This window comes from Camponotus floridanus, unplaced genomic scaffold (assembly GCF_003227725.1).
Source record: "Camponotus floridanus strain SB8 unplaced genomic scaffold, Cflo_v7.5 scaffold394, whole genome shotgun sequence".
Taxonomy (NCBI): Eukaryota; Metazoa; Arthropoda; class Insecta; order Hymenoptera; family Formicidae; genus Camponotus; species Camponotus floridanus.
Window position 1 is genome coordinate 19,948 of NW_020229541.1, and position 22,155 is coordinate 42,102.

The following is a 22,155-nucleotide window of genomic DNA, read 5'->3' on the forward strand; positions in this document are numbered from 1 at the left end:
TTGAAGGTTACCTTTACGTCATCTTCAAATGACTCTCCAAGGTCAAATCATTGCCACTATCTGATGGCCCCCTTCAAGCCATACAACTTTTATCTGAAACATTTTTTTGATTTTTCATTATTTTCCGAAATATTTGAGTGGATCACTTAAAATGGCCCACCCTGTATGTATATTAAATATATATATATATATATACATTATAAATATATTATACAAATATGAATATGTACTAATTATATTACCAAAATATATTATAAAACTATTTAGTATAGTATTTAACTTGTTTCTCTATAAATATACATTTAAAATAATAAAATAAAGAAATTTAATGAGTGTGGCGATTTTCCACACCACCCACGGGGTATCACCAATGGCGCGTTAGATTTTTTTATGTGGATCTTCGCCTAGAGCCCTATTATACCACATTGTATTTATATATAGAGGATGGGGAAAAAAATATCTAGGAATAAGGGATAAAAGGAATAAAATATTGAATAAATAAATATTCTATAAATTATTAATTATTTTTTATTAATTATTTTTTATGTTTGTATATATCAATAATAATAATAATTTTTAATAACGGTTCCGCCTCCTCGGCCTCCTCGAGCCCAACCGCCTCCTCGGCCTCCTCGGGCCCAACCGCCTCCTCGGGCCCAACCGCCTCCTCGGCCTCCTCGGGCCCAGCCGCCTCCTCGGCTTCCTCGGGCCCAGCCATCTCCTCGGACCCCGGCGCCTCTTCGGGCCCAGCCTCCTTGACCTCGGTCGCCTCCTCGACCGCCAGACATGCCCCTGCCGCGCTGGGTATACCAGCGGGCACGAGCCTTGCCGCTTCCTCTTTTTTTAATTTTATTTTCTGAAAAATAAAACAAATTATAATATATATATATATATAATTTAATATAAAAAATCATGTACCATTTTGCTCCTGCTGTTGCTCCTTCTGTTCCTGCGGCGGCGGCGGTGGCGGCGGCGACGGCGGCTGCTGCTGATGCTGCTGCTGGTGCTGCTGCTGCTGCTGCTGCTGCTGCTGCTGCTGCTGCTGGCTGCATAAATATTTGCAGCTGATGCAACAAATGTTGCTGATGCAACATTTGTTGCATCAGCTGCTGCATCGTTGGCTGCGCAGCATCTTGCAGCACCAAAGCGCCCATCTCTTCATTAATATCTTCTATAAAATTATGAAGAAAAAAATTAAAATAGAAATTAAAGATTAAATTATTTCTTAATATCTTTGTATAAATAATGATTTACTTACGAGACATGTTCGATCTGTCGCCGTGCTTGGATGAACAGACAATGAGACACACTCGGCATTTGTTTATTTGTTTCATGCCGTTTAATTTGTTTTACGCCGTTCATTTATTTCGCGGCATTTATTTTCATCAGATAATCTTGTCGCCTTGTACTATCAAGTAAACATATTTTTTTATACGTGCTCTGAAATCTTGGTGTTCAAGAACTGTCACAATCCCGATTTGTGTGTGAGTTCTGATTATTTCAAATTTCTATATATATATATACCATTTTTCTTCTTTAATTCTTTGTTTCTGTCTATTTTTTGATTCACAAAAATGAGTGATGAATTGAAAAAAAAATTTAAGCGAAGCTTTTCAGATGCTTGGCTCAATGATGATCGATATAAATCTTGGATACGCAAAGTACCATCCGACGATAGTCTTTATTATTGTAGTATATGCAATAAAAATTTTTCGTGCAATACACATATTTTAAGACATGCGGATTCTGCGTGTCATAAAAATAATATTAAAGAAAATAATTTAGCTTTAAATACTAATAATGTGTGTGAAAATAATAATAAAAATTCAGATAAAAAAATATCCGAAAAATATAAATTTCAAGAACAATGGCTAGAAATAGAATTATTTAAGCCATGGTTACGCAAAGTATCACATGATGAAAATTTATTTTTTTGTTCATTTTGTGATAAATCAATGAGATGTGATTTATCGAAAATTTATCGTCACGCAGAATCCAAAGCGCATATAGAAATATGTAAAATTAAAACAGAAACAAAGAATACAAACGAAAATATAAACATAATAGATGATTCACTTTTGTCGTTTGAAGAGCGAAAAAAAATAGCAGAAATTCGATATGCTGCATTAATTGCTGATAAAAATATTTCGCATCAAACTGCAAAAGAAATTCTCAACTTTTTTCAACATATTGGAAAAGACCCTAATGTGTTAAAAAGCATGAGTATGGGCCGAACAAAATGTAAAAGCATTATTACAAATGTTTTATGCCCAGTTGAAACAGATCGTGTCGTCAATAAAATTCAGAATACAAAATTTTCAATTTTTATTGACGAAACATCTGATATAACTAATGATAAATGGATGACTTTTCTTGTCCGATACGTTGATCCAGAGACATTAGATATTCGCTCACAATTAGTTAAATTAATTGATATTGATGCCAAAGATTCAAGTGCAGAAAAGTTGTTTAAGGCATTTAAATGTGAAATGTGGAAATTACAGATTCCATTTTTAAATATCGTAGCTTTATCATGTGACAATGCATCTGTTATGACAGGAAAACATTTATCGTTTAAAAAAAAATTAGAAGAAATATGTCCACATTTATTAACGTTTTCATGCCCATGTCATTCCTCCGCATTAGCAGCGCACGCTGCATGTTCTAAAATGCCCGCATATTGCGAAGAATTTCTAAAAAAAATTGCTACTTATCTCAATAGCAGTCCAAAACGTACGGCTATTTTTCGTGAATTTTGTGAATGTTTCCAAGAAACAAATCGCAAAATATTGAAATTATGTGATACGCGCTGGCTTTCGCATTATTTATGTATCGAAAGACTTCTTGAATCTTGGGATACAATTAAATACTTTCTTATTGAAATGGTTGTGAGCGAAAAAACAAATTCTGGAGAATATCTCTTGTCTATGATGGACAACGTAGAGATAAAAGCTTATTTTCTATTTTTAAAATATGTGTTGAATTTTTTTAATGCATTTAATGCATTTTTTCAAGCATTAGAAATAAGGATTCATTTATTATATCCAAAATCTTTAAACTTTCTTTTCCAAATCTGTCGAAATTTTATAAAAGAAGAATATTTAAAACCATTTTCTTCAAATATTATATTTTCATTAAAAGAAAATCAAAAACCTATTAATGAAATTATTTTGGGATCAGAATGTGAGGAATATCTAAACGAATTAACGCTGAAAGGTCACATAAACATAGTTACAATTGTTCGAGAGAATTGTTTATTATTTTATGTGACTGCTGCAGAAGAAATTCGTAAAAGATTACCTCTAAATAATATATTTTTATCAAAGTTACAAGTTTTTCAACCATATATAAGTTTATTTGATAACAATAGAGAAACATCATTCAATGATGTTTCTTTTATAGCTAAAACTATCGGCGGTTTTGATGAAACTGATTTAAAGAAGGAATGGATGGCCTTACCATCAGATTTTACAATAGAAGAAAAACAAAACTTTTCTAAATTAAATTTCGACAGCATGTGGAAAAAAATTTTACAAAATCGACACAACAATCTTGCTAAATATCCCAATTTAACAAATATTATAAGTACTATTCGATCTCTTCCAAATTCAAATGCCGATTCGGAGAGAATGTTTTCTCTTTTAAATAATTTAAAAACAAAAAAACGTAATAGTTTTTCGTCAGCTACTGTTAATGCTATTTGTGTATTTAAATCTGCATTAAAAACGAGAGGCGAGACAGCTATCAAAATGAAAATTGATGAAAAGCATTTGTCTCTTATGTCAGCGGATAAGTTATATGCTACCGTTGCTAAAAAAAATAAAAGTATTTTAAAATTACATGCTGCAGATACCATTGACATAGCTGGCCCCTCATCTCATAAATAATAAATTTATTACAAACATTACGCTTGTAAAAGATAAATACGTGAAAAACATCTCGTCTGTTACAAATATCATATTTGTAAAAAGTAGGAGTATTAAGAATATTCTTGTCTGTATAACAGACATCATATTTGTGGAATGTAAAAGTATTAAAATCATCTTGTCTGTGTAACATCATATTTGTGGAAAGTAAAAGTATTAAAATCATCTTGTCTGTGTAACAGACATCATATTTGTGGAAAGTAAAAGTATTAAAATCATCTTGTCTGTGTAACATCATATTTGTGGAAAGTAAAAGTATTAAAATCATCTTGTCTGTGTAACAGACATCATATTTGTGGAAAGTAAAAGTATTAAAATCATCTTGTCTGTGTAACATCATATTTGTGGAAAGTAAAAGTATTAAAATCATCTTGTCTGTGTAACAGACATCATATTTGTGGAATGTAAAAGTATTAAAATCATCTTGTCTGTGTAACATCATATTTGTGGAAAGTAAAAGTATTAAAATCATCTTGTCTGTGTAACAGACATCATATTTGTGGAAAGTAAAAGTATTAAAATCATCTTGTCTATGTAACATCATATTTGTGGAAAGTAAAAGTATTAAAATCATCTTGTCTGTGTAACAGACATCATATTTGTGGAAAGTAAAAATATTAAAAACATCTTGTCTGTGTAACAGACATCATACTTGTAAATGATAAAATAATGCAATGTGGTATAATAGGCGAAGATCCACATAAAAAAATCTAACGCGCCATTGGTGATACCCCGTGGGTGGTGTAGAAAATCGCCACACTCATTAAATTTCTTTATTTTATTATTTTAAATGTATATTTATAGAGAAACAAGTTAAATACTATACTAAATAGTTTTATAATATATTTTGGTAATATAATTAGTACATATTCATATTTGTATAATATATTTATAATGTATATATGTAAGCAGTTGTGCTAGGGTTGAAGATCAAGCGATACGTATGATGCAGAAAATTAACTGTAATTACATACAATATGTACAAGTTAGCCCATGCTAGAAATGATTAACAATGAACGCCGAACTTAAAACTAACCTGAATCAATACAATTGTCGATAGCACGCCTTTGTGTTCATGAGTACTCTAATCTCGATGCTATTAGCTCGGAGTCTTGTTATGTACTGCCTCTCAGGCACAAGTCGACTAGCAATAGCGCCATGCTTGTGTACATACAAGCTTACATCCCCCTTACGAAGATCGAGGGTACGCACCCCCGGCGTGAGGAACCAGTTTGCTGGCATGAAATATGTTTGACGCATTTTTCTTAAATGTTGTGTCTAACAAAAATATTACCTCAGAAATTTTTTTTTTTATTTTAAATGGACCTATTCTAATTTGATCCATTTTGCTTTTGTTCAATTTATTTGCGTTTTGTACATATACTAAATCTCCTACTTTATAATCTATCTGTTTTACCCTCTTATCGTAATATTCTTTATTTTTGTTGTGTATTTCTTTCGATTTTCTAAATGCTATTTTTCTATTGCTTATCAGATTTTGTATGTTATTGTCGTTTAGTTCTTCCGGTACAAATGAATTATTTACTCCTGTTAGCAAATAGTTAGGTGTAAATCCTGTGGAGCTGTGAATTGTGTTGTTATACATTTTTACACATTCTTCTGCTGCTTGAGGCCATGGTTTATTTTTGTTCTCATATATTTTACATCGTATTCTATTTGCCAATGTTTGATTTGTTCTTTCATTTAGTCCATTGGAGAATGCACAATCCACTGCTGTGAATATCAATGTTATTTTTTGTTTATTTAGATATTGTTTAAATTGTGTTGAGTTTATGCCAGGATATTGATCTGCTAAAACTATTTTTATAATTCCCTTTTTCTCTATTTTTTTTATTAAATTTATGAAGTCCTTTGCAATTTGAGTCTTTGAAGTTATTATATATATATATATATATATATATATATATATATATGTATATATGCATATATATATATATATATATGTGTATACACATACATATTATAAACATATTATACGACAAAGAATAATATTTAAATAATTATAATATATTTGTATAATGTATATATATATATATATATATATATATATATATATATATATATATATATATATATATATATATAATATTTACTATATTTAATATATTTATTATATATATATATATATATATATATATATTTAATAATATATATATACATACAGGGTGGGCCATTTTAAGTGATCCACTCAAATATTTCGGAAAATAATGAAAAATCAAAAAAATGTTTCAGATAAAAGTTGTATGGCTTGAAGGGGGCCATCAGATAGTGGCAATGATTTGACCTTGGAGAGTCATTTGAAGATGACGTAAAGGTAACCTTCAATTTCTTAAATGGAACTCCCTATTTTTTATTACATATTCGTGTAGCTTATCTCGAGAGCTTTCCATAACACTATAATAAAGTATTTCTTCATTGAGTACTTTTCGAGTTATGAGGCTTGAAATCATTTCTTAATTTTGTATAAACCGTAAAATATCTAGTAAAATATTCATTTTTCGATTATCTTGCTTTAATACTTTTATGTACAAAATAATGAGAGAAATCAATTGGTGTAAAGAAAACACATAGTTATTTTTAAGAAACAATATGTAATTTGCAATTAACAATTACATATTTTTTCTTAAAAACAACTGTATGTTTTCTTTACACCAAATGATTCCTCTCATTATTTTGTACATAAAAGTATGAAGGTAAGATAATCGAAAAATGAATGGTTTACTAGATATTTTATGGTTTATGTAAAATTAAGAAATTATTTTAAGCCTTATAACTCAAAAAGTACTTAATAAAAAGGTACTTAATTATAGTGTTTTGGAAAGCTCTCGAGATAAGCTACAAGAATGTGCAATGAAAAATAGGGGGTTCCATTTAAGATTTCAAACTTGCCCCCCCTCACCGCCCAGGGGGAGGGGTGGGGGGGCTGATTTTAACGTCATTGTACGTCCCCCTCGAAATGACGAAATTTTGATTCTAACCATTTTTTCGTAGTGTGCTTATTTTTCGAGTTATTTGGCTGCCTAAGTTAAAATGGGTCAGCCTGTATATATACAGGGTGTCCCAGACCATCCGTCTCACCCGATTTTTTCGTAAACGCGACATTTTAAAGAAAAATGTTTCAGACAAAAGTTTTGTGACTTCGAGGGGGATATAAGATGGTGTCATTGGTTTGACCTTGTATAGTCGTTTGAAGATCACGTGAAGGTCACCTTTAATTTCTTAAATGGAAACCCCCATTTTTCAATGCATATTCTTGTAGCTTACCTCGAGAGCTTTCCAAAACACTATAATTAAGTACCTTTTTATTAAGTACTTTTTGAGTTATAAGACTTGAAATAATTTCTTAATTTTACATAAACCATAAAATATCTAGTAAACCATTCATTTTTCGATTATCTTACCTTCATACTTTTATGTACAAAATAATGAGAGGAATCAATTGGTGTAAAGAAAACATACAGTTGTTTTTAAGAAAAAATATGGAATTGTTAATTGCAAATTACATATTTTTTAATATGTTACCGAACGCTTTAACATTCAGCCACCACGCACTATTAATATCAGCTTCTATAATTTCGGTACTTATGCTATATTTACGTAAGATGTGTTAATATTTTTCTAAATTAACATTATCATTTAGTATCGCTTTTTTTTATGATTAATATACTTTTACTTTTTAGAATGAAAAAGGGAAAAATAATTTTTAATTAAGATGTCTTGGATTATATTTAAAAGATGTATATTTTATTGTGCATAACATTTCAGATTACAAAGCCATACAGAAAAGTTTTCTGAAATTATTAATCTGAAAAATTATCTCTATTCTACAATCGTCTTAAATAAAATTCAATTTACTGAGAAGTTTATATACAGGATGTTCAAAAAGTCCCGGTACGGGGAAATAACTCGAAAAGTAAGGGTCGGACAAAGAAACTTTTCGGACAAAAGTTGTAGGGCTTACTCCGAGCTTTTATCTCGTGACCTTGAGTTTGACCTTGAGCTTGACTTTCAAGGTTATTTGAAGGTCAAAGTGTTTTTTTTAAATGGGAACCCCTATTTTTGATTGTATATTCTTATAGCTGACCTCGAGAGCTTTCCAAAACACTATAATAAAATATTTTTCCTTCAAGCATTTATCGAGTTATGAGGCTTCAAATCATTTCTTAATTTTACATAAACCGTAAAATATCTTGTAAAATATTCACTTTTCGATTATTTTACCTTAATACTTTTATGTACAAAATAATGAGAGGAATCAATTGGTCTAAAAAAAAACACATAATTGTTCCGAAGAAAAAATATGTAATTTGCAATTAACAATTACATATTTTTTCTTAAAAACAACTGTATGTTTTCTTTACACCAATTGATTCCTCTCATTATTTTGTACATAAAAGTATTAAGGTAAAATAATCGAAAAGTGAATATTTTACAAGATATTTTACGGTTTATGTAAAATTAAGAAATGATTTGAAGCCTCATAACTCGATAAATGCTTGAGGGAAAAATATTTTATTATAGTGTTTTGGAAAGCTCTCGAGGTCAGCTATAAGAATATACAATCAAAAATAGGGGTTCCCATTTAAAAAAAACACTTTGACCTTCAAATAACCTTGAAGGTCAAGCTCAAGGTCAAACTCAAGGTCACGAGATAAAAGCTCGGAGACCTACAACTTTTGTCCGAAAACACGTCCGAGAACACATTTGTTTCTTTGTCCGACCCTTACTTTTCGAGTTATTCCCCCGTACCGGGACTTTTTGAACACCCTGTATATATAATTTATTTTTTCTGTTCTTATATCTCGAGAATAACATATATTCTATACACATATGTATTTATATAAACATAAACTTATTTCATTAATACCATTGACGTTTATAATGTATGCTTTAAGGGGGGATCCTGCTTTAGGAGGCTCAAAAAATTGATTTTTTTTTTATTGCTTAAATCTATTCCTAATGTATCTAAGAATATGTATCCAAAGTTAGAGAGGCGAATTTACAATATTTTTACAGATACAGCACTAAACGCAGTAAGGTGTCGAGCAGGTATACGAACGCTCGGGCAGTTGGAGCGCGCGCTCCTTCTCTCGGTCGAATAACTCCGAACTATACCTGAAAAGGTTCAAAACCGGTCGTTGGAAACAATATTTTTATTCGTACAAGTGCTGTGTACATGAGCTATAAGCTATAGTACGGATTATAACTATATTATTCCTCTCTGTGTACGTGCTTCTACGGGGTTGCTTCTAGCGTCAACGGTTAGTTTTGCTCTGTGTCTTGTCGAGTGCACATCGCTACAATATCATGTCAAGTTATCCCAAAGGTGATAAATCAAACAGTGATCGTTCTGCGAAGCCACGAAAACGCAGATTCTACGGGAATCGATTCACAAGTGAACCAGACAATGCAGAGTGCAACACAAGCAGTAATGCGAAGAAATTAGCCACCGCAAGCACCGAAAATATAATTGTACATCCAGGTCACTGTTACCGAATAATCGAATTTCTGACAGTGTTTCTCGCAATTTCTGACATAGTAATATGCAGATCTTGTAAACAAAACAACCTTTACAGAGAGCGGGCATCGAGGCTTGGGTTTCAAAATTGTATTGTCATGTATGTGCGGTCTACGAGAAATCAATTCAGGACCGTTAATAAACACCGGTTACGAAATAAATAGACGAATTGTGTTTGTGATGAGGCTTCTTGGTGTTGGACGAGAAGGCATCAATGTGTTTTGTGGACTTATGGATATATGTCAAGGTTTGGCGAAATCAACATATGACAAAATAGTGCAGCATTTATACTCAGCATCGAAATTAATGTTTGAAAGTGTCTGTAAAAAAGCTGTCAAAGAAGAGCAAGAAAAAAATGTAGAAAATGAGCAAACTGCAAATTGTTTCAAAGTTTCCGGCGATGGATCATGGAAAAAACGTGGCTTCACTTCATTGTTCGGTGTAACAACTCTGATTGCATATTACTCTGGCAAAGTAGTCGACCTTATCGTTAAAAGTGCGTATTGTCATACATGTGCCCTAAATAAAAACACATTAGATAATGACCAATTTGAGGAATGGTATGAAGATCATAAAGAATCATGCTCCTCAAATCACGACGGTTCAGCAGGGAAGATGGAGGTGGATTCAATCGTGGAAATGTTTTTAAGATCTGTTGAAAAATTCGAAGTAAAGTATACGAATTATATCGGTGACGGCGATTCGAAAACTTTTGCTGGTATTCTTAAAATGAATCCATACGGTAACGATTGCCCTGTTATTAAAAATGAGTGCGTGGGGCATGTGCAAAAGCGTATGGGTACTCGACTCCGAAATAAAAGGAAGGAACAGAAACTCGGAGGTAAAAAGCGGTTGACGGAGAGCATCATTAAAAAGTTAACAATCTATTATGGTTTGGCAATCAGAAGAAATATTAATTCTGTCGAAGATATGAAAAAAGCTGTAATTGCAACGCTAGATCATTATTGTTCGAGTGATGAATCTCCTCGCCACGGGAATTGTCCGGCAGGCGCCGAAAGCTGGTGTGAATGGCGCAAAGCTGAAGCCACGAATTCTCTTGCGTCTTTCAAGCATCCTGCTCGATTGATTGATGAAAATGTGGAGAAACATATTCGTCTAATCTACGAAGAGCTCTCAAACGACGAACTTTTGACGCGATGCTTAGGCGGGCACACGCAAAATTCAAACGAATCTTTCAACTCCACTGTCTGGCGCATGAGCCCAAAACATCTAAATTCTGGCCGAAAAATCGTTGAAATTGCTGCGTACATGGCTGCAGGAATGTTCAACGAAGGATATTCTGCAGTTTTAAGTACCATGCAGTTGCTCGATTTAAAAATCGGCCAGCTATGTAAGATGTTTGCGGATAACGTCGACACATAACGGATCGAGAGGGAAAACCGGCGTACGTCTTTCTAGCAAGGAAGCTCGCACGGCCCGTAGACTCGAGCAACTGCATCAAAATGAGTTTTTTGAGGAAGTTGAAGGTTTACTTTATGGTGCAGGAATAGCTGATTAGCGTATTATTACTGTAAGTAATCGAAAATTAACATTTTTTCTGATCGTAAACTTTAAAGCGCGTTTTCTCGAGTTTTTGTTTTTACGACTTTTCTAAACTGGCGGGCGAGATTGCAAGAAAACTAGACGTTCAATCAAAATAAACCAAGGCTTGTTAGCTTCAGTTTTGCATTCTCTTCTATTTAAACTAAAAAGATTTTATGAAAAAAATTTCTAAACAACTTTTTAAGCAAGTTGAAATTTTTTTTTTAAAAAAGCACATTTTTTTCAAACCTGAAAAAAATTTTAAATTTCACAATTTTTTGGGTTTTTCTTAGTTCATCTAGAAGAAAAATATATGAAAATTAAAATTTTGTTTTGGGTTTTTTTTTCAGACGAAAACTACGAGCTTCATCTTTCCCGCCGATTGGAGACTGCAATTACAAGGTGTTGCGCAAATGTCATAAAAATCGGCTGCGTTTGAATATTTTTCTCTCAAAAAAATTTTTTTTTAATGTTCAAATATGCAATAAAGTAATCTAAAAAGTTCGCTAGACTTGCTTATTTTCTTCTGTCCTAAAAAAATTCCTTCAAAAACGCTTTTCTTAGGCTTCCTAAAGCAGGATCCCCCCTTAATGAAAAAGAAATCGCGCAACTAAAAAAAATACATTAAATTATATCTATATGCGGAACTATTTTTGATCTACAAATTGTGGATGTAGCACGGACATGAACCAAAATCGACTGTTTTATCGGCACCAAAAGTGGATGTAGCCATGTAGTTCCCAGGCGCCGTAAAATGGATGTATGCACCGCTAGTGTACGACGTAGGGAAAGCGTTCCCTCAAAAATGGCAGCATGGCTCCTCTCAGGCTTCTCTCTGACAATAATTATGTACTATAGAACTATAGAGTTATAGATATATATAATACTTATATATAATTATGTACATAAATAACTTTTTTCTGCGTAATCATAACTTGTATGAATAGATTACTTGTAAGAATAAGATTTAGATGTTGCATCGGTTTGGAAGTAGGAAAAGAGTAATTTCATATTTGTAAAACTGGAAATATATTTTTAGTTGTGGGAGGATGGACTATAGATGCTGTCTTATAAAATAATATTTATTACGATACGCAACAAATTTATTTTAACTTTTATGGTAATTATATTATTATTATTTACTTATTATACATACATCTGTTTAAGTTTTCGAATTTTTAACTTCTTTTTTTCTTTTTAAACCTAGTAATGGCTTATTCACATATTTCTATAATTGAAATTACTTATAGGTATATAATTCGTAAACTTTAAAATTATATGTATTATAATGTGACCCGAACACGCCAAGTCGTTTCAGTCTTAATTTTTTTAGTTCTAAATTTACTTGGAACTTATTTTGAAAATCATTTTCATTTTGTCGAGAATCTAATAAATAAATGCAAGATTGAATTTGTGACAAATATTTCAAATTATAAATCTCTATCAATTGCTTCAATCTACTTGGCTAATTAATTATTGTTTTCATATATATAGTTTTGATTTTTTTAGGAAAATTATAAATATTTTTTAGGGAAAATTTTTATAAATTAGTATTATAAGGGTATTTTTTAATTAAACGTTTTATTGCATACAAAGTGGAATATTTTTTATGTATTTGGCGTATTTTTTTATCTTTGTAAGGTTTTTTTTGAGGGCTATATACTTTATATGATTTTTCACCTCTTTATACTTCGTGTGTGATGGCTCATAAGGTGAAAGCACATAAAATTACATAGGCGCATAACCATAAGCATAAGGAAATTGATTGGTTTACAAATATATGCATAAAAAAATAAACTAATCAATTTTCTTATGCTTATGGTTATGCGCTGCAATTTTATGTGCTTCCACCTTAACGCATTGCTATGTCCTGTATGCAGGAGCCTTAGGGCCTTTCCAGACAAACTTGTATAAGACATAAGCATATGAATAATCATAACCATAAGAAAAGCTTATCCAGATAAACTTGCATAAGCATAATCTATAGAGAAATCGACCAATCATAAAGCTGCGTTCCGAAATTCATCGTCAATATTGGCAATTGTCAATGAATTTCGGAACATAATCGCCGGTGCTATTATACTATAGTTTATTACCAAAGAATAAAATATTTGCCTCGTTTCTTTTTTGTGTATATTTTCGAATTGACTACAAAATCGACTACACTTTTGTCATACAAATGAGGAAAATTTTTGACAAGATCTATTAAAATTGTATCAGTATCGGCTTCATTATATTCATATTCATATTCTTGAGTGAGATCATTTACTTTTTCTGATTCCATCTTCTGACTCCACTATTTATAGTATTTTTTTTCTTCTGGAATATTGTTAAACCCTGTAAATATATTTTACAGCTATTTTTGTATTGATCGCATACTTTTTCTTAGACATTTAAATTGGCATTTCTAACTGTACTTTTGGAAGCGTCCCGTTTGACCACGTTGCGATTTACCACAGCCAATTATATCGACCTGTGCCTAGGGTAACCAGCAACGATTAACCAATCAGAGAGTCCTATTTTGAATTGGCCAATTGGCGACGTGGTCAATCGGGTGCCACCCGTACTTTTTATTATTATATTTTCCTAATAAGTCGATTATAGAAAAGTATAAATATATAATCAATAATAATGTACGTATAATGTATGTAATAATGTAAAAATATGTAATCAACAATGTGTTTGCAATTCATGAATTTAATACGACAATCACTATATTTATTTATAATTGTATGCATAGAAAGATTGTATAATATATTAAAAAATTGTAAAAATATATATAAATTATAAAAATTTATAACAAATTCGAGTATTCTCTTAATACTTGACTGTGATTGGTCAATTTCTTGAATCTTACGCCTTACAACCTTATGCTACGGCCACTATAGAATGGCCTTAAGGCCCGTTCTACAATGAGTCGTATGTCGTAAGTCATAGGTAAATTGATCAATCATTATTGATTATTTCAAAAAGCGGCGATCCGGAATAACTTTTAATAATTAACGTTATTTTAAGGAACACGTATTCCTAATTATAAGACATTTTCTTCTTTACCAAAATTTTATTTAAAGCATAATTTTATGTTATAAAATAAAATAGTTAGTGACTCATGCAGTGATAATCACCCGTCGGGCGATCAGCTGCGCCCGTGCTCGCGGCGCGCTGGACCGCTCCTGCCTGCCTTCTGTACCCGACGCGTGATTTACTAAATATTTTTGCTTATAACTCAAAAACTACGCTTCAAATCAAATTTTGGTAAAAAAAAAATTGTCTTAGAATGGTGTCAGGAATACGTCATTTTACAGACGGAAGGTTTTTCGGGATCACCCTGTATATATATATATATATATATATATATATATACATATATATATATAAATATATCTAAAAGAATGGAACATATTCCAATTATTAGTCTAACATATATATGTTAGACTAATTGGAATATGTTCCAATCTATTAGATTTCCATATTATATAAAGTTGATAAAATAGGAAAAACATAAGCTTGAATAAATCTCGTAGAAATTTCTAAACTAAAAAATGTAAAACAACAAGATAAGAAAATTGGCGTCTCCGACCCACAGCGGATGGTAATGCCTAAAAATTTTTTAATTGTACGCGAAAATTTTAAACGAGAACAAGGCATATGCATATATTTTACTTGGTGCATTTGCCAAGATATATAGATTCTCATTTTTGAGAAATTCTATAAAAATCCTCTTTACCCCCCCTGGAGAGACGTAGACGAGAAAAATATCGGGGCGAAGTCGCTGAATCGGGAATCGAATCCGAGTCTTTCGCTTGCCGGGCGACTGCTCTTATCACTAAGCTATTCAGCCCCACACCGATATCACTCTCGCCTATTTGTTTATAACTATGGAAAATGAAACGCGATCTTTTCAGCCACGCGTGAATTAAACTAAATCGAAAGGAATTAGGCTCGTTGTGTATTCAACAACAAGATAAGAAAACTGGCGTCTCCAAGCCACAGCGGATGGTAATGCCTAAAAATTCTTTAATTGTACGCCAGGGGGGTAAAGAAGGTTTTTATAGAATTTCTCAAAAATGAGAATCTATATTTCTTGGCAAATGCACTAAGTAAAATATATGCATATGCCTTGTTCTCGTTTAAAATTTTCACGTACAATTAAAGAATTTTTAGGCATTACCATCCGCTCGGAGACGACAGTTTTCTTATCTTGTTGTTTAATACACAACGAGCCTAATTCCTTTCGATTTAGTTTAAAAAATATAATTTGTGAAAATAATATAAGAATTATAATAATTAAATTATTAATTGAAGATCCAAAAGAGAATTAATGTATATATGTTCAGGAATTATATTTGCTGTTAAATATTTAATGTTCAAGATTTATGTTTCAGGAATTCTATATGTTCAGAACTTATATTTGCAGTTAAATATATATTTAATTGGAATATATGCCAATTTTATTAGCAGCGCCAAGTTTTTTTAATTAAAATCTTTTTTACTTTCTTGTTTTATATTAATTTTCAGTTTTCAATTTTTAAATAAATTTTTAATTTTTTAATATTATTATTTTTGAAAATTAAAACAACTATTTTGTATAACAATGTTTTTAATTAAAAGATTTCTATTTAACTTGCACAAGTTTTTTCCTTGTACTTCTATTTATCTTGTACAAATTTTTATTCTTAGTTGACGCAATTTTTTATATCACTACTTTTGTAGACAATATGACAGTTGGATACAATTAGTGCATAAACTTGGCCCTCTTTTTTTATCTTTTTTTAAAAAAGTAAGTTTTTAGGGATTATTGTATTTACTACGCAATAATAATCATCCTTATAGATATCTTTAGTTAGTCCAAAATCTCCAATTTTGATGACACGGTTCTCGCGATTTCTCGCGGATACTAAACAATTTCAACACGCTAGATCTCTACAAAACGCAAATCTTCCAAGTAGCAACAGCCTCGTGTAACATCTTCGTACATGGTGAGCAAATCTTGCAAACGCAGAACATGCGAACCTGACGCTTGCAAATTTCGACAATCTCTTAAATATTATAACAGATCAGTTCCAAAGTTCAAGATACCAGTTTCCATTAATTCCAACATAGAGAATCCCCATCTAAACAAACAGCCAACATTCTTAACATATGTTTATGTCGAAAGTGATTCATAAGCCTGGCTTCTTTTAAAAATTTCTTTTTCTCATGAGAAGAAGTATTTTCAAAGCATTTTTATTATAACGGATATCTCTGTGCCCGATCTTTCTAAGTTCTTCACATTTCCTTCTAATACCTGCGAAATATTTGGCACAAATTTAAATATGTACTTCATTTAAAACTGTATAGATTAATGTTAAATATTATTATATTTTATTTTATATTAAATAATTCAACGAAGATATATAATAAAATATATGTATGTGTATAGTCTACTATAAAAATTAATATAATTTATGTCTTTATTAAGAAACGCATCTGTTTTATTGATCTATAAATTAATTTGAAACATTGCTTGAAAAAATTAATTTTTACCGTTCCAAATGTGTCGTTACCAAAAAGTTTTGTTAATGTGATTTGTTTATGTTCAATTTTTATTCCCGACTGCTGCCAATCTACGGTTGACAAAAGAAAGGAGTATATGTTTTACCAAGCTTGGATCAGTTCTTTTCTCGATAACAATAACATAGTTCGGTGTCATTTTTTCTGTACAGCAGTTTTTTATTAATCAAGACTGGTTTAAAACATATAATTCTCCTTTTTTATTCTATTAATAAAAATCGGAAAAACAATATTATTTCGTCTATACGTTCTCTCATTGACTGCTAGCGGAACTAAGAAGCAAAAATGATTTGTTCTATATAATATCCGTATAAGGAAATAACTAAGAAGCAAAAATGATTTGTTCTATATAATATCCGTATAAGGAAATACAGTAACTTGAGTTGGAGACATGTCGAAGTAGCGGGAGTAATAATTGACATAACCTTATATGTCAAATTATTGTTATTGTTGACAATTTTCAATAAATTGTTGTCAATAATAATAAAAATAATTGGGTTATAATTGTGAAGTGTTATAATTGTGAAGTAGTGATTTGACAGAAAAACATGAATAATATGGATATATCGAAAGAAAATATTCTTAAACAGGTAAGCTTTTCTCTTTTTCTATCATTAATAATAATTTTTTTTATAGTTGCAGTATAGTCATAATAATAAATAATATAACATAATATGAGGGAAAATCTTCTGCGTAGCCATATAATTATGATTATATGATATTTCTATAAATATTCTTGGCTACGCAGTAAATATATAAATCTTCTATGATTGTAGAAATACTATATAATCATAATTATGTGGCTACGTAGAAGAGTCTCTCTCATTATGTTATATTATTATTGTATTATTTATTATTAAGACTACACAAATATATAAATTACAAATATATACTACTATTTAAATAATATATTTATATAACTGTATACTGTATGTAATTGATATGTATTATATTCAAAAATATGGATAATTTTCTACATAACTATATTTATTACACATAAATTTATATATTTGTCTACATAATTATAATTATAGTTATACAGAAGTTTATATATTTGATGCATAACCATAATTATTATATACTTAAATGTAAATATTATTATTATGATCTCTCTCTGTTTCTTTCTTTCTTTTTTTTTCTTTTGTGATACATTTATTAATTAAAAAGATTACAGAAATACTTGGAAAAATGCAAAGTATATTGAAGTCGCGTGGTAAATAATGTAATTATTATTGTTCATAATGCAATTTTTATTGTTTATTATTATTATATTTTATGTCACATGATAATAATAATTAAAACTGTACATATGTATAGGATAAAGAAATATGAAGACAAAAAGACAATAGCAGCGAATGGTGATATATATTGGGCTGCATAATTGCGCCGCACTCATAATGTGCATATTGGCAGTAATATTGCGCCTTACTATTTGCAGGAAGAGGAATTAAGTAAAAAAGATCATCGACTATATCCGAATTATAGTTACAATGATAAATAAAAGAGAGAAGAATTTGAAGAAAAAAGAAGATAAATATTTGTAATAATATAACGATGCACCCCCAGTGCACGTTACGAATTTCCGGAAAGAATATCAGCTGGAAGCTGCCGCTTGGAAAAACATCCGCCGGGCAAAGGCAGGGGCGCGCCGCGCCAAATCTCCGTTAAAAATTCGAACATCTCGAACGGGTTAAACCGAAACAAAACGAACCGACCCGAAGAAAGTCCCGAGGGCGCCCGATTTACCGGGTAGAAACCCCACGCCGGAATTCGTCGCGCCCCACCAAGCGGGCCCGTACCGATACCGTTTTTTAGCCGCTCAATGGGGGCACCCGTTTTTGTACGCCGGCGCGGGACTTATTAGGGGTATAAAAAGGGCCCTCGAATCAATCCAGATACCAGATCTCGGTTCCGCTTGCGACAAGCAAGTAATTCAGACAATCCGATTCTAGAGCAAAGCCAACCAAGCACCGAACAGAAGGTAGAGCACCTGCCTCAGCTGAGTTTTCTCAGTTTCGGGCTTAGAGCACGCTTCCTAGAACGAATTTAACTTTGCCGAGAAAACCGTGCTGGAGAGTTCTCCTGCACCGTCGAGCAATCTCGACCTAGACATTACATCCCGCCACCGTACCGCCGTTGCAAGTATACGAGGTGTGTTAAAAAAAAAGGTGACTTTTTATTTTTCTCGAAAAATATTTATTTATTCATCAATATCTATTTTGTCCCCTTCAAAGTAATCCCCCTCAGATATTATACAGTTGTGCCAGCGCTTTTTTCAATCCTTGAAGCACTTTTGATATGCGCTTTTTGGTATGGTCTCGAGCTCTTCCAGTGATGCGGTCTTTATCTCCTCAATCGTGGCAAATCTCGGTCCTTTCATGGGTCTTTTCAGTTTTGGGAACAAGAAAAAGTCGCAGGGAGCCAAGTCCGGTGAATACGGTGGCTGAGGTTACGGTGTTGACTTTGGCCAAAAAAATCACGAACAAGCAACGACGTGTTTTTGGTCGAAATTCAGCAATTTCGGAACAAACTTCGCCATCACACGTTGCATGCCCAAAACACCCGAAAAAATTGCATGGCATGAGCCAACCGATATGCCGACATCCTCAGCAACTTCTCAAATAATGATTCGACGATTCTCCATAACAATTTTCTTCACTGCTTCGACATTGTCATCGGTTGTTGACGTGCTGGAGCGTCCAGGGCATCGTCATTAACATCTTCTCGACCTTCTGTGAGGAGCTTGTACCACTTGTAAACATTTTTTTGCTCAGAGTAGACTCGCCAAATGCCGCAGTCAACATTTCAAGTACGTCAGAGCGCTTAATTTTATTTTTCACACAAAATTTAATACAGAAGATAAAAAAAGACCGCATCGCTGGAAGAGCTCGAGACCATACCAAAAAGCGCATATCAAAAGTGCTTCGAGGATTGGAGAAAGCGCTGGCACAAGTGTATAATATGTGAGGGGGATTACTTTGAATGGGACAAAATAGATATTGATGAATAAATAAATATTTTTCGAGAAAAATAAAAAGTCATTTTTTTTTAACACACCTCGTATCTGGAGGTAGAGAGCAGAGCTGCCTTCGACGAGTGTTCTCGTCCGCACGGCAGAATCCCGTGGCATCCATCCATCGCGGAAAATTTATTAAATCGTTAAAACATTTAATCTAAGCCAAATTCGCGCAAACCGAGCGTCTCGAATAAAAACGTATATAAAAGTCAAGATACGCGCCGCGCCTCGCGAGAGCATTGCCGTCAAGCAAAACAACAGAGCTGACGCGTTTTCTTTGTATACGCGTCGAGCTTTAAACGCATTCCGATTTCCGAAATTTGCGATTTATAAACGATACTGACCTATCGCGTCGATTACACAGGCCCACAAAAAAAAGTGAAGTTTAATGTCCATAAAAGAAACCATTGTATTCCTAAGTAATTTTTCCCGCTGAATCCGAATCTGAAATCGGTTTGACCGTATCACGTCAAGTTTAAGGTCATTTCAAGGTCAAATTGCGAAAAAATCACATGCGTAAAAGAACAATGTGTATGTCTATATTTTTGGGGTCGCTGAATTCGAATCCGTAGTCCGTTTGGTCCGACAAGGTTCAGATCAAGGTCAGTTCAAGGTCAAATGTGTTAATTTTGCTTAAAATGAATTTTTGACTGCAGATTCTGAAAGAACGGAAAATTTTACGTTCACATATGTATTTTAATTTTTTTTTTTGTATCATAACATATCAAGACAAACAGCCACAACACTTATGATCTTTTGCTTTTTCTCACTCTTTTGTCTTCAAATGATCTGTGTAGTGGATTTCGCTTTCTCTTCTTTCCATCCACAGTACTTTCTCTTTTCATCATAGGAAATAAGTTAAGTTACTACTCGGGAAGTGTTCCAAGTGTAAGTTTGGTAGTCGACCACCAGATGGCTACCACTAAAATCATAAAAACTGCAAGTAAATCGGCGTACCTCAGAGATAAATTCGGCAGATATGAAGACTTTACTTTGCCGTCATGGTAGGCACACAGAAATCGGTTACGATGCAGGGATTCAGAACCCGAGTATCGGCGATGAGTTTGGGCGAGCAAGCGGGCTCGCAATCGTCCTCACTGTGCTGTGAGTGAATTATTGAGATTTCTTAATGGAAATATATGTACAGCCTTGCGTTGGCTCTTTCAAGCATACACGCATTTTTGTATACGTCTGTGTACGTTTGCGTACATCTTTTTTTAAATATGTGCATGTGAGTGCGCATCCGTGTTCCCGTACAATACCTGCTACCTCAGAGAATGCTGGACATGGTGACAACTGCCTCAATTGAGGATGTGTAGAATGATCCATTTTTCAATTCTCTGAAGTAACGAAGCCAGCGAAGGCGCGCTGCCCTGCAGGGGGGCGTTAGGATGTGAGAATGATGTCGTAGTGTGTCCGTCGACGAGTTGACTTTGTCCTCGTCAAAGTCAGAAAGCCCTCATACTTAGACCTAGGGAGGTATGAGGGTTATCACCCCTAGGACGGCGGACTCACCTGCGATCGGAACAGGAACCCTAACGTGCGGGTTTCTTAAAAAATCCATGGCTCATCAAAATCTAAAACCCAAACAGATTCCTTGTATAGAGGAGTCAACACTCAGTCCACATAATTGTAATGGTAAATCGAGTTCCTTCTGTTACATTTGCGGGGAATACAATATGAAAAAGACGAATCTTCGAAAATTCACTGATGATTTAAAATTAGTGTATGAAGAATGTTTTGGTTCCACAGTTATTGACGATAAGCAATATTGGCTACCACATTTAATATGCAATGGTTGTAGGCTTATGTTCGATCGATACAAGAAGAATAAAACTCCATTAAAATTTGTAAGGCCTATGGTTTGGAGTGAACCACGAAGTATAGAGGATTGTTATTTTTGTATGACAAAAACTCATGGTTTTAACTCATCAAATATTCATAAGATTGAGTATGCAAAGGTCTCTAGCGTGAAAAAGCCGTTTATGGTTCCAACAAATGAAAGAGAGGAAGATCAAGAAAGTGACATTTCTTCATTACTTAGCGAATTAGAATTAGAAGAAACGGACAAAAGCGATGATGAATATGTACCAACAAAGCAACAAACTAAGGAGAAAGGAGAATTCGATCAGAAAGAACTGAATGATCTAGTGAGAGAGTTAGGGTTATCAAAAGAAGGAGCTGAGCTACTCGCTTCGAAATTAAAAGAAAAAAATTTACTAGCGAAAGGAACAAAAACTTCTTACTACCGTAGTAGAGACGAATCCTTTAGGACATATTTTTCTTCAGACACTGATCTCGTATATTGTCATGATGTTAAAGGTTTGATGGACGAAATTAAGAAGGATGCATATAAAGCTGATGAATGGAGACTATTTATAGATTCTTCTGAGCGAAGTTTGAAGGCCGTATTATTACATAACACCAATATATATTCGCCAATACCCATAGCACATTCTGTAACCCTGAAAGAAGAGTACAAGAATATTGAAATGGTACTGAATAAGATAGAGTACGGTAAACACAATTGGCTAATTTGTGGAGATCTTAAAATCCTCTCTTAGATCAACAATCAGGCT

The 22,155-nt window shown here is 32.7% G+C and overlaps 1 protein-coding gene across 1 annotated transcript; it reads right to left on the reverse strand.

The window, feature by feature from the left end:
- Positions 1 to 378: 378 nt before the first annotated feature.
- LOC112638874 (putative mediator of RNA polymerase II transcription subunit 21) lies at positions 379 to 1,265 on the reverse strand. Its single transcript, XM_025411357.1, has 5 exons — positions 1,259 to 1,265; positions 1,143 to 1,171; positions 919 to 1,027; positions 585 to 837; positions 379 to 412 (listed from the first exon to the last, which is right to left on the reverse strand). The coding sequence occupies exons 1-5, from the start codon at positions 1,263 to 1,265 to the stop codon at positions 379 to 381; spliced, it is 432 nt and encodes a 143-aa protein (XP_025267142.1).
- Positions 1,266 to 22,155: the final 20,890 nt, after the last annotated feature.